Source organism: Erpetoichthys calabaricus, chromosome 16, assembly GCF_900747795.2.
Source record: "Erpetoichthys calabaricus chromosome 16, fErpCal1.3, whole genome shotgun sequence".
NCBI lineage: Eukaryota > Metazoa > Chordata > Cladistia > Polypteriformes > Polypteridae > Erpetoichthys > Erpetoichthys calabaricus.
In genome coordinates, this window is record NC_041409.2 from 60419917 (window position 1) to 60431859 (window position 11943).

Below are 11943 nucleotides of genomic sequence, written 5' to 3' on the forward strand. Positions count from 1 at the left end.
AGATACAGGTTCCTTGTTTAAATTGCCAAGATCAGCATTAAGCTGACTTTGTCAGTTACTGTGGCAGGATTCTTCACTGGGTTTGAGATTAATGCATTTGTCTGCAGATCATTATGGCTCTCTGGTTCCTGCCTCCTACCGCAAGGTTAATCTGCCAAAATGTTGAGTGAGTTTCAATTCAATTTTTAGACTTCCGTATATTTTGAGTAGCGCAGTGTAGTATTTAGGGTTACTGGATCACTCGCTGATCCAGCATCTTATGTTTGAATCCTGCATCAAATCTTCCATGTGAAGTCTGCACCTTCTCCAAGTGTCTGTGTGTGTTTTCCCCCCTGAATAATCAGATTTTCCTTCCACATCCCCAAAAGGTAGGGATTGGCAGTTTGTGACTGACCCCAGTATGTATGACTTGGCACCCTGGTAAAGTATGTTTTGCCAACTTGTTGGAATGATTGGCTTTGGGCCCTGTGAACCTGTATTGAAATAATTGCATTTGAGAATGTTATATGAGTACAAATATATGCATTATTAGGCACATCCATCTGTCATTTATTGTCATTCATAATGTAACTCCAAACCTATTTATCCAGTTTAGTATTACTGGATGATGGTGTTTATCTTGGCAGCATAATGTGCAAGATGGGAACCACCGTTGGACAGGACACGAGTCCACTGCAGTGCTCACTCACACACACTGAACAAAATTAGACCCCAGAATCCATTTAATCCATATGTTTTTGGTATATGGTAAAAAAAAAAAATAGAAGAACATGCAGAACTCCATGTAGGCAGCAGCTAGGCCAATATGTCAACCATAGATTCTGGAGCTGAGAGGTAGTAAGACTAGCCACTACAACACTTGCTAAATAAAATTTGGTTAAGGACTGTTTATTGTAGCGTGACACAGTGGTAGCACTGCTGCCTCGCAGTAAGGAGACCAGGGTTCATGTCCCAGGGCCTCCCTGCGTGGAGTTTCCATGTTCTCCTCATGTCTGTGTGAGTTTCCTCAGTGTGCTCCAGTTTCCTCCCACAATCCAAAGACTTGCAGGTTTGGTAAATTGGCGATTCTAAATTGGCCCTAGTGTGTGGTGTATGTGTGTGCCCTGTGATGGACTGGCACCCCGTCCAGAGTTTGTTCCCTGCCTTAGGGATAGGCTCCAGCAGACCCCTGTGATCCAGTTCAGGACAAAGCAACTTAAAAAATGACTATTTGTTGTAAACAGAATATCCCTTTTGGATTATTTATTTAGGAGCCCATCACAGGTTTACTCATGTCTGAGTATGCCACTCGTCTCGATGTCACTATGTGCTGAGAGCAGCATCACATGCTCATTTGGTCCTCCCAGGTCACCTATGCTATCCTAGTCTTCTTAGGCTGTATTAACTGCCAAACCCAAAGCTTCTCCTAGCAGCAATGAGCCCACCATGCTTGCCTTCTGCTTACCCTTTGGCATTACTGGCATATTTTGGCTGGTGGCATTCATTCATCCTGGTCCCAATGCCTGCTCGAAATATGATTTGACTGATAGCGTATTTTGAAGGTTTAGAAGATTTTGTGCATCAGTACTTCTATAGTAATTGTGTAGTGTGAAATAATGCGAAGGACACAACAAAAATCTTTGGGGTAGCCACCCTGTATACTTAGAAGATCTGTCCATAAGCAAAGAAAAAATTCAGCAGTATCTCTTTACAGAGCTGAGTCCTCAACTGAACTGATTTGTAACAGACAAAATTGCGCTTTTAAAGCCAGATAGAGGAAGTGACATCATTGGGCCCGGAACCAGAAGTGACGTCATCGGGCCCAGGCAGAATTTCCCGTAGTTGGTCTGCAGAAGAAAGAAAGAGTCAGTGCACTCTGCCACTGCCTGGTCCAGCATGGAATTAACCCTCTTTCAAGCCGTTTAGCTGCCTCCCATGCACACGTGTGCAGTCATTTCAATGACTTGGCATTCTGAAAAAAAGATCAAACATTTGCAATAATTAATGCATAAAAACTTAAAGGCTGTTAAACTTTAGAATACACAGCTGGCACACTGCCAGTCGTAGCACGGTACATGGGGATAGGAAGTGCGTTGTTACGGAGTCCCATGGGTCGTGTCTTGACTGACAACTGCCAAAATGTTTTGTCGTGACCATTGAAACCTTTCAACAATAATCTAGCCCAGTATTCTTCACATAGCTAGATGCTGTTGTTCATTTAACTGCCTTGCTGATCTCTCCACTTCATCCCACTACAGGAGTCATAGAACGCTGGGAACTGATTCAAGCCCAACAGCTCAACAATGAGCTAAGAATGAAGCAAGATCTTCAGCAGGAGCAGCAAGTGAATTGTGACCTGGAAGAAATCTCTTCTTGGCTCTCCCAGATCGGTCCAGAGCTGGACCAGCTGCAAAAGCTAGATTCACTCAGAAGCATTGAAGACACTGAGGTCAATGTCAAAAAACTCAAGGTGGGTCACTGATATTTATTCAATACAGCGAGAAGCCAGGCCGACAAGAACTGAGCAACCTAGGGGTCTCCGAATATGAATCGGCTCTCAATTAAGTAGAATTGTAGTGCATAAGCAGTTATAAATCATACGCTGTTTCAAAAATGCTTTCATCCGACTTTATTAGAACTTGGCTAGACACTTTAATCCTGATTTACCAAGGATTATCTGAACTTGAAAGTCAAATTGCCATGATAAGATACTATTGCTACAAGGACTTTTAATTTAGTTATTCTTTGAAAAGAACTGTCAAAAATTAAAACCAAAAAACCTTCTAACTAATTTATGACATTTTACTTTATCTAAGTGGAATGTGCTTGTCTCCCAACATCAATTTAGTTTTTCTAATTTCCTCCCTTAGAGCTATAGTCTGTTTCAGTTGATCACTCCCAGGCTGACATAAAAGTGGACGCATGCCATCAAAATCTGAAGTCCCCGTTATTTGTCAGATAGGTTCTAGTGCCGACATTCTGCTCGAGACCATTAACTCTATCTACTGTCTAACACAGGACATTCAGAAGGCCTACGACAACTATAAGGCATTTCTTATCTCCATTAACCTGAACAAGGACAACAGTGCCAGGGTGCAAGAGCAGCTGAAATCTGTAAACCAGACTTGGAAACAGGTGACTCAAAAGCTGGAGAACTGGAAGGACGGACTGCAGGTGGCGCTCATGCAGTGCCAGGTAAGTCCATCTTCAAAGCTAAATCCACACGTAACACCCAAGATCGCTGATTCAGTATAACAAAGAGTTTAGAGGCTGGTGGAGAGCGGAAGAATGCTGAGGCCACCAGGGGGTGCACCTGCTCCCCAAACCCGACACAGACAGACACCAAGCACAAGTTCAAGACCAGCATATGTTTTTTTCATGGGGAAGTGCTTTCCTTTCGATCCCCACAGCTGCACCAAGCACATCATAACAATAAGCACAGCACAATAAAACAGCACTTTCTTTGCCTTCTTTCTCTTTGTCTCAGTCCTTCCACCTCCACTCCTCCTCCGGCAAGCTTCATCCTCTTCCTCCTGACTCCACGAATGAAGGCAGGTGGTTCCTTTTATGCTGCACCTGTGAGTTCTTCAGGTGGCTCGTTAGCGAGGTCTGGAATGTTCTCCCAACAAAGTAGGGCCCTGCAGCTCCCCCTGGATGCCCTCACAGGGTCAAACTCCAACTCCCATGGAATCTAAGGCGTGGCTGCAACCTAGGGGGGATGCCATCTAGTGCACTGGGGGAGGCAGAACCCCATGCATATCTGCTCCCCTGGTCCTTTCTTTATGACTGCCTCCTGGCCAGGAAAGGACCCCAGCTGTCCATCACAATGTTTAATATATCCAGATGCATGATTTATAAAATGCATACCACTGTGGCGCAAGACATTGTTTCCAATGAGATGCAGAGAGATAAGGAAGTCAAACTCTGCAGACAAAGAAAGAGAAGTCCACAGTGGCAGTCAGTGGAGAAGTTCAAGAAAATCAGACCTTGGTTAATATTAAATCATTGTGAGCATCTGTTCCAAAGGTTATGTGCATATGTATAATGGTAAGACTAGGCAAGGTGGAAAAATAATAACAGAAGTTGTTGGGACCACTGGTTTAAAGAGTTGGTAGCGTCTAACAGTGTCCTTCATGTTTCAGGATTTCCATGAAACGACACACAACCTGCTACTCTGGCTTGCTCATGCTGAGAGTAGAAGGTTCACTGTGGACCTCAGTGAGCCTAACATTGAATCCTCCATCCTCCTGAAACATCAGACAACACTGAAGGTAACAATGGCTGTTTCTATTACGTGGGGCTCTTCAAAAAGCATAAAGTGCAGAAGCTAATATTTAAACTCGTAATGTTAATCTATATATATAAAAATGGAATGGGTGGGTTGTCGGGTGGGCCTTTTTTTCATTCCGTCGTTTTTTCGACGTTTTGAAAATGTAGAATGATTATTTGATTTTTTTGTTTTTATTTGATCATGTCTATGTAGCCGCCGTCGTAATAAAGTATCGCTAAAATCGTCATTTATCGTAATTTATTTTTGACGTATAACGTCGCCGTCGTCGAGGTCAGTGATACCAGTGCAAAAAATCTGCTTACGGTTGAAAGACACGCCCTACTCACTGGACAGTTAAAAACACCAATCAAACTAACGATGACATCAAGTATTACCCAATCAAAAGTAGGAAAGGAGGCATCTTCATAAAATGCGTGTGGGATGATTTGCATGAGACGCTGCTTTAAAAAAAAAATTATAAAAAAAATACGGGATAAATCCCGTCCAGTATTGATTCAAAACGGGACGCGCAATTTCATTCTCAAACGCGGCACGATTCCGTATTTTAAAGGACGGGTGGCAACCCTACAGTGCCAGGTAACCACCCATACAATCACATTGTGATTCAGACTAGGAATGCAATGAATGTAATTACCCCGATCTACATACAAGGCGAAAGTCTTGCAACATTCAAAGATGATGGTTTGGGATAAGTACACCATACAATATAAAAGAGCTTATGAAGCCTTGAACCGAAAAAAGCAACATCTCAGAGATCGTAAAAAAAAAATAGGAGCTAATGTCGTTTTACTCGCTGTAGATTTTAGTCAAACATTACCAGTTATTTCACGAGGGAGACCAGCACATCAACTCAACGCGTGTTTAAAATCCATGCTTCTCCCACGCTCGGTTATATGTCGCGTGTTCTCGGGTAGGTGCACCAAAAAATGTATACATTTAAGCATGTAATGGGCAAACAAAAAATGACGTATACCCGAAGGCACAGCAGTAGTACTTAATGTAACTTTACTTCTTAAATGTTAATGTTTTACTGTTTAATAATTTATACGCTTCTTATATGTTGTTCAAATTCTTTTATCAAAATACCACTGACAGCGCAATGCACGATAACATCGAGTGAATACACCATACGCATCCGCCCACGGCTGCCCTGCTGTGCGCAGATAGGACTTTATTGTACAATAAAATAAAATAAAGATAAAAAGACTAAAACAATCATCACCCATAAAGCGGATAGTAGACGTGACGTACTATATGTGTACCACATTTCAAGTGTATAGGTGCAACGGTTTGCGAGCTACAGGTCATTTAAAATCCTGGACAGACACACAAATTGCCACGGTAGCAAATTACAGAAGAAGATTTTACTGTTTAATAATTTATATTTATATGAAATGTGCTTCTTATATATTACTTCATATTCTCATATGATAATGATGTTAATGTTTATATTGATTTCTGTGTTATTAAAACTGCATGTATGTGTGTATATGTATATATATATATATACGAGCTGTATATACCCGGCGTTGCCCGGGGCAGAAGTAACCTAATCGGTCAAACAGTTACATATATACCAAAATAAACCTAATTGGTTAAACAGCTTCATATATACAGAAGCGAACCTAATCGGACAAACAGCTAATCTATATACATAAGCAAACCTAATTGGTCAAACAGTTACATAAATACAAAAGCAAACCTAATCGATGAAACAGCTTCATATATACAGAAGCGAACCTAATTGGTCAAACAGTTATGCATGTGCAGAATAATTTTACAAAGATTATGCGTGTTAACAATCATTAAAAAGAAAAGATTCAGGAAGTCTTCTTCTATATGTGATGAAGCTGGATGAAGCTGACTTGACGAAGACGCAGGTGGCATAGATTGGTTTTTCTAAAACAGAAGAAAAAAATGAGTATCTATTATTATTTTAAATTACAATGAAAATGAGAACCTTGATTAGAGATAGATTATCCGTATTAAAATATGTGCATGAATAAACTTTTGGTAACTCTCTAGCAAAAGTTTATTCATACAAATTGGCATGGGATGGCTTTGTGAAAAAGTAAAAATTAGATAAAAATAAATTGAGAATGCGTACTTCGATTTGACTGAGATTATCTGTAATGATGAAAAAAAAGTTTAGTATGTTTTTTTTTCCATACGGGAAGGATGTAAAACCTTACATAGGCACCCTTCAGCCCGTACTGAAGGGTACTGTCAGATTGTTACTGACTAAAAAACACCCTTTTTATTCCACAGCTACCCCAAAAACCAGTATTAGGCATTACTTTGGGGTGGCAGTAGTTTAGTTATGAAACAGCTGGGTCCTGAAAAAAATCTGTCTTATTAGTGGCTTCATCACATATAGAAGAACAGTTCCTCAATCTTTTCTTTTTAATGATTGTTAACACGCATAATGTTTGTAAAATCATTCTGCACATTCATAACTGTTTGACCAATTAGGTTCGCTTCTGTATATATGAAGCTGTTTAACCGATTAGGTTTACTTTGGTATATATGTAAGTGTTTGACCGATTAGGTTACTTCTGCCCCGGGCAACGCCGGGTATATACAGCTCGTACTGTTTATTTATACAGTGTCTTTCTCATGCACAGAGTCCTTCACTTATACTCAAAAAGGCACAAAAAGAATAGAAGCCAAATAAATAGCAATAGATAGGGACGAATAACCGAAACATTAAACGCCAGTTTATTTTTGTACGTTGCTCTTCGCTGACTGCAGGCTCAGAGCGCTCTAACAAGTTCACAGGTAAAATGCAATTACAAATTTTACAAATTACTAATTGACACGTACGCATAAAGATACGAGTTTGTTTAAACACACCGTAACACAAAGCAGTTCCAAAGTGATTAATGTAAATGGAACCTAACAATCGCTGTCCATTAACGTTATCATTAGCACAAGGAAGCTATTAACAGGAATAAAAGACACAATTATAGAAAAAATTAACACGACCCAAATACAGAGTTACATCATCAGGGCTTGATTGGAGGGATTCAGCTGATAGAGAAAGTAAAAATGTCTATGTGTGCTAAGGGTCTTCTTACTCCAGTGGTTCTATTAAAGGAATTAATAAACTTGGGAGACGCAGTAAATTTAGAGAAGCCACCCCAAGGTCTGGATGCAGTAGAGCTGAAGGCTTCATTACTCAGGAAGCATTGCAAGATGAACAGTATGTGAGGAACGGAGTGTGGCAATGCAGGATATTCTTTATGTAGTCCAACGGCAGGTCAGGTAAAGCTGTACAAGTCAGCCATGGGATTATGTATTAAACACAAGAAGACACTGGGAGCCATTGAAGAAATGATTGGTCCCTCTGACTTTATTGCCCTTCCAATCTGCTTCTAAAGTGCTCAATGAATCCAGTTACTTTATTTTTTAACAGGTTTGACTTTTTTCTTTAATAATCTAGGTATATTTTGGAATTTTGGTGCATTTAAATATCTCATCAAATGTTGTAGTGTTATAAATGCATGCCTTCCTTATTACCTGTGTATCAGAGGCCAGAGAGTACTGGACATGTACTACCCTTCCGGTCATCCCCTCTCGGTCCATGTAAGGTGCCCTTAAATCTGTTGGCTCATCAGTTGCTTTCTTGCAGCAACTGGAAAGTGAACTTCTGGAGAAGCAGTTGCACGTGAACTCTCTACAGGACATCTCCAGCCACCTCCTAGAGAAAGCCAACGAGGAGGACTACACCGAAGCCAAGGAGAAGGTCCACGTCATTGCCACCAAGCTGAAACTGCTGCTGCGGGAGGTTTCCCAGGATCTCGAGACTGTTCAGGAGAAACTGGTAGGCATCTGCCATGATTTTGTTACTGTCAAAGGTCTATTGTCTTGGCAGTAATAAGAATAGAATGTGATCTACAAGTCTTGGCCTATGTTTGAATCCATTTCGATCTGTAGTGTAGGCTTGGTCTTTCATTACGATCGTTATAGCTGGGGAGCTGGACCTGATGTAAATATTTTAATTTCCTTTTATAACTTTTAGCCCTGTTTTGCCCAGAAATATATATCCTGTCCTATTTAGCCTGTTTGGTTCAGTTTCTTTGGACTGTAAGACCAGACATGATGAAAGTTCCATATTTTCATGATTTCCACAACCCAAGTAGTTTAGACTTCATTGTAGATGAGATGCTGATTTTATTAAAATGATCGTGATGTGTTTTATCAATTCATTTTTTTCCAGGATAAATGCTCTTCTTCTGCATGTCTTGATGAAGCAGACTACGGTGGTGTATCTCAAGCCAAGGTTGGTGTTTCAAAAATGGATCTTTACTGTAAGAAAGAGTATAATACAAATTCTTAGTTATCAGTTTGGTGGCATGCAGTAATTTGATAAATTAAACATTATGTTTTACTGTGGGACATTTGTGTGAAAAATGACACGGTGTAGCCTGCCAAATCCTGTGTCCCCGGTGGTGTGAGCCCAGCACCAAGTAATTGTCCATGTGGAGTTTAAATGTTCTCCGAGTGTTTGGTATTTTGTTTTTTTGCTGCTTGCCCCCCAAACATATTGATGAATCAAATGAATCGATTCACCTAAATGGGTAGTTGAAAGAATCGAATCAGTGAAGTGAATTGAAACAAAATGTCCATCGATAAAGTTATTTAGCTGGGTGCAGGGCACATAACCGGCACTGTTTCAAAGACTGTCTGGCATCGGATTGGGGAGGACATTGTTGTTCAGAGGACTGAGGGTGAGGGTAACAAGCTTTATATTTTAAAGGAAGCAATATTTGGTAAGGGGAACTTGGGGGTGCTTTCTTTATCTTTAACATTTTGCAGTAAAAGTGTATGTGGCACTCAAAGCAGAAGCCATCGATCGATTATTTAAATTCATTATTAGTTAACTGACAAGTTGTATACACGGTAGTCTTCTTTCCAAAAACCCAATTTTTTATCATAGCTGAAGCTCTGTATATCTGAAGTTATATTGACTTGAACTTTTCCTTTCTTTTTCTATTTAGGAGGCCAGTGTGGAATCAAGCCATCCTGCCAAAACTGCAACTGGGATCAGGTATAATAGGAAAAAAAAAAAAAGAAAATGAACAATAGCTGTGACTTAAAGTCAAAAAAAGAATGGGATTGAATGGAATTTCTTAACTTTTGTGTCTTTATGGCGATTTCACTCACTGGATTTTTTACACAACATTGCTTCTGTTTTATAAACAGTAAAAGGCTTCATAACTGTGACTGCATTTTGCCAAAAGTTGTGCCTTTCAATAGTGAAATCTGCGGCACGGCCGTTGATTTTTGAACACTGACTGTGCCGTGTTTAACAGACATCCATTAATTTACTCGCTCGATTTAGTAATGATAGTCTTTAGATATGAAGTCAAACGACTTGAGAACACACAGGTAGACGGTGACAGCTTGACCCAGTGCCACTGTGCCACACGACTTGTGTTCAGTGGGTATCATTTTAGGTTAATTGGTCCAGTATAAGTAAGGGCAGCCAGTGACTGACCAGGTTCATTAATCTGTGCAACTGCTAGCTTCCCACACAAATGGAAAAATCAGATTAAAAAAACAGATAGGCAAACATGTCTATTAATTAAAAGTAGACAATAGAAAATTATAATTTTTTTTTTGCACAATGTATTGTTACATTTTTAGCTTGAGAACGGATGTGCAGGATGAAGTTTCATGACTTTGCCAAAAACACACGGCACATTTGAAATGCTCATCCTTAGATGTTAACAAAGACCTAAAGACTGTCAGAGGAGTGTAAAATGCATTCTGGGATAGAAAAGGAGTTATGGTGTTGTCATGGAGAAAGATTGAAAAAGCCCTACCCTACATACAGAGTGTGAGCATAAAAGAGATCTTTTCATTTTGAGTGTGCCAGCCTCATACTTGCAGAAGTGTAACTAATTGATTTGGATGCTGTTGATGAGATACCATGGCCTTTAGTGAAGAACCCCCACTCTGTTGACCTCTTCTAATTGTGTTAGATTTGTTAACTTTCATTAAGATGCCAGTTGGCTGGCACAAACTGTAACCATGACTAAATGTTAAAGGTCAGGCTCATAGATGCCTTCTGTTTCTCTTTTCTACTGGTGACTCCTCGGACTCTTCAGTTACTTGCCGTTTCTTTTCTGCAGGGCCGAGATGCACGATTCTCCACCCAGGCGCTCCTTCTTCTACCGCGTCTTCCGTGCCGCCTTCCCTCTTCAGCTCCTCTTTTTGCTGCTGCTGATACTCACCTGCCTGGTGCCACTTTCAGAAGAGGACTTTAGCTGCACCATGTCTAATAACTTTGCACGGTCTTTCTACCCCATGCTCCGATACACCAATGGACCCCCACCCACGTGAACAACATGGCATGGGCTACAGAAAGCAGATCCAGTGGAGACGCCTTGATACGCTATAACTAGGGATTGTGCAACTAGATAAAGAACAAAGGCCATGAACGGACCATCACTGGCAACTGGGAACTGGCACCTCATGTTGTGGGTGCTACCCAGCATTGTACATATTGTGATTTAAGAGCGGGTGTGTGCGATCCGCAGCGAGGAGGGTATTTCATAGCTTTCATGCTGAGGGTAGGGGAGGAGTGGGAGCAGCTGCTGATTTCTTCATTTAAGCTACATCAAAGAAAAAAAGTTTTATTTTCATATACCATTATTTCAGTAGAAAATATAGAAAATCAGACAAAGCGTATGTCGAGAATTGCTTTTTTAAAGAACAAAAGAGTTTAAATATGTTAAATGTTGTACCGTTTGGAATAAAAAGACTCTCTAGTCTCAGGATATTTAAAAACTTCTTGATCAAGTGGGATACATAATTTTCAGGGTTTGTAATTCTTTCTAATCATTGGCTTCTTTTTATATTATAATAAGAAGAGATAATTGTGTGTGGGCATACATGCCCAGTCCTACTGAGTGGTCATTTCTGTCGCACTCTTTGAGGGTCTGGGTGTGAGACGCCATTGTCTGTAAAGCCCAAGCGGCACTGCACTCACATAAGCCATGTGCTGCATTTGACTTCTGGCCTCCATTTAATTGTAAAATATGTGTAAAAAGTGCACTGCCCGGCACAGGGAGGGGATGTTTCTCTTTAAATTATTTTAATATTCTAGATTAATTCTAAATCGCATATGACTGCAATGTATGCAATACATGGGTACATATAGAACAAATTGGATTGTACAGTATTTGATTATATTTTACAAACACTATTTATGGGATGTACAGTGTAAACGTTTTTACTTGTTAATAAACCAAAAAAAAAATCTTACAGATGTGTGATGTTCTGACTCAAGGCTGAGGGTATTATATCTTGTACATAAATTCTTCTACAGCAGCCCCTGTGGGTCCCGTTTCCATGTCAGTCACTGAGTTTACATGCACACACAAAATGAGATAAGGTATGGAACTGGGTTACAGTTTCTTAAAACACCCCGTTTACATGTGCAAGCCCACTTTTGGAGTACAAGAACAATTTATTACATCCATCCATTCTCTTCCGCTTAGCCGAGGTCGGGTCGCGGGGGCAGCAGCTTGAGCAGAGATGCCCAGACTTCCCTCTCCCCGGCCACTTCTTCTAGCTCTTCCGGGAGAATCCCGAGGCGTTCCCAGGCCAGCCGGGAGACATAGTCCCTCCAGCGTGTCCTGGGTCTTCCCCGGGGCCTCCTCCCG

General features: G+C 40.6%; 1 protein-coding gene across 2 annotated transcripts in view; it reads left to right on the forward strand.

Moving 5' to 3' along the window:
• Positions 1 to 11542, forward strand: part of syne2b (spectrin repeat containing, nuclear envelope 2b) — a 524337-nt gene extending 512795 nt beyond the window's left edge. For both annotated transcript variants that reach the window (XM_051919949.1, XM_051919950.1), the window contains 7 exons: positions 2238 to 2449; positions 2998 to 3174; positions 4122 to 4250; positions 7902 to 8093; positions 8490 to 8552; positions 9271 to 9320; positions 10408 to 11542. In XM_051919949.1, coding sequence (XP_051775909.1) covers positions 2238 to 2449; positions 2998 to 3174; positions 4122 to 4250; positions 7902 to 8093; positions 8490 to 8552; positions 9271 to 9320; positions 10408 to 10618 — 1034 coding nt within the window. In that variant the 3' untranslated portion in view covers positions 10619 to 11542. The remainder of the gene's footprint in view (positions 1 to 2237; positions 2450 to 2997; positions 3175 to 4121; positions 4251 to 7901; positions 8094 to 8489; positions 8553 to 9270; positions 9321 to 10407) is intronic.
• Positions 11543 to 11943: the final 401 nt, after the last annotated feature.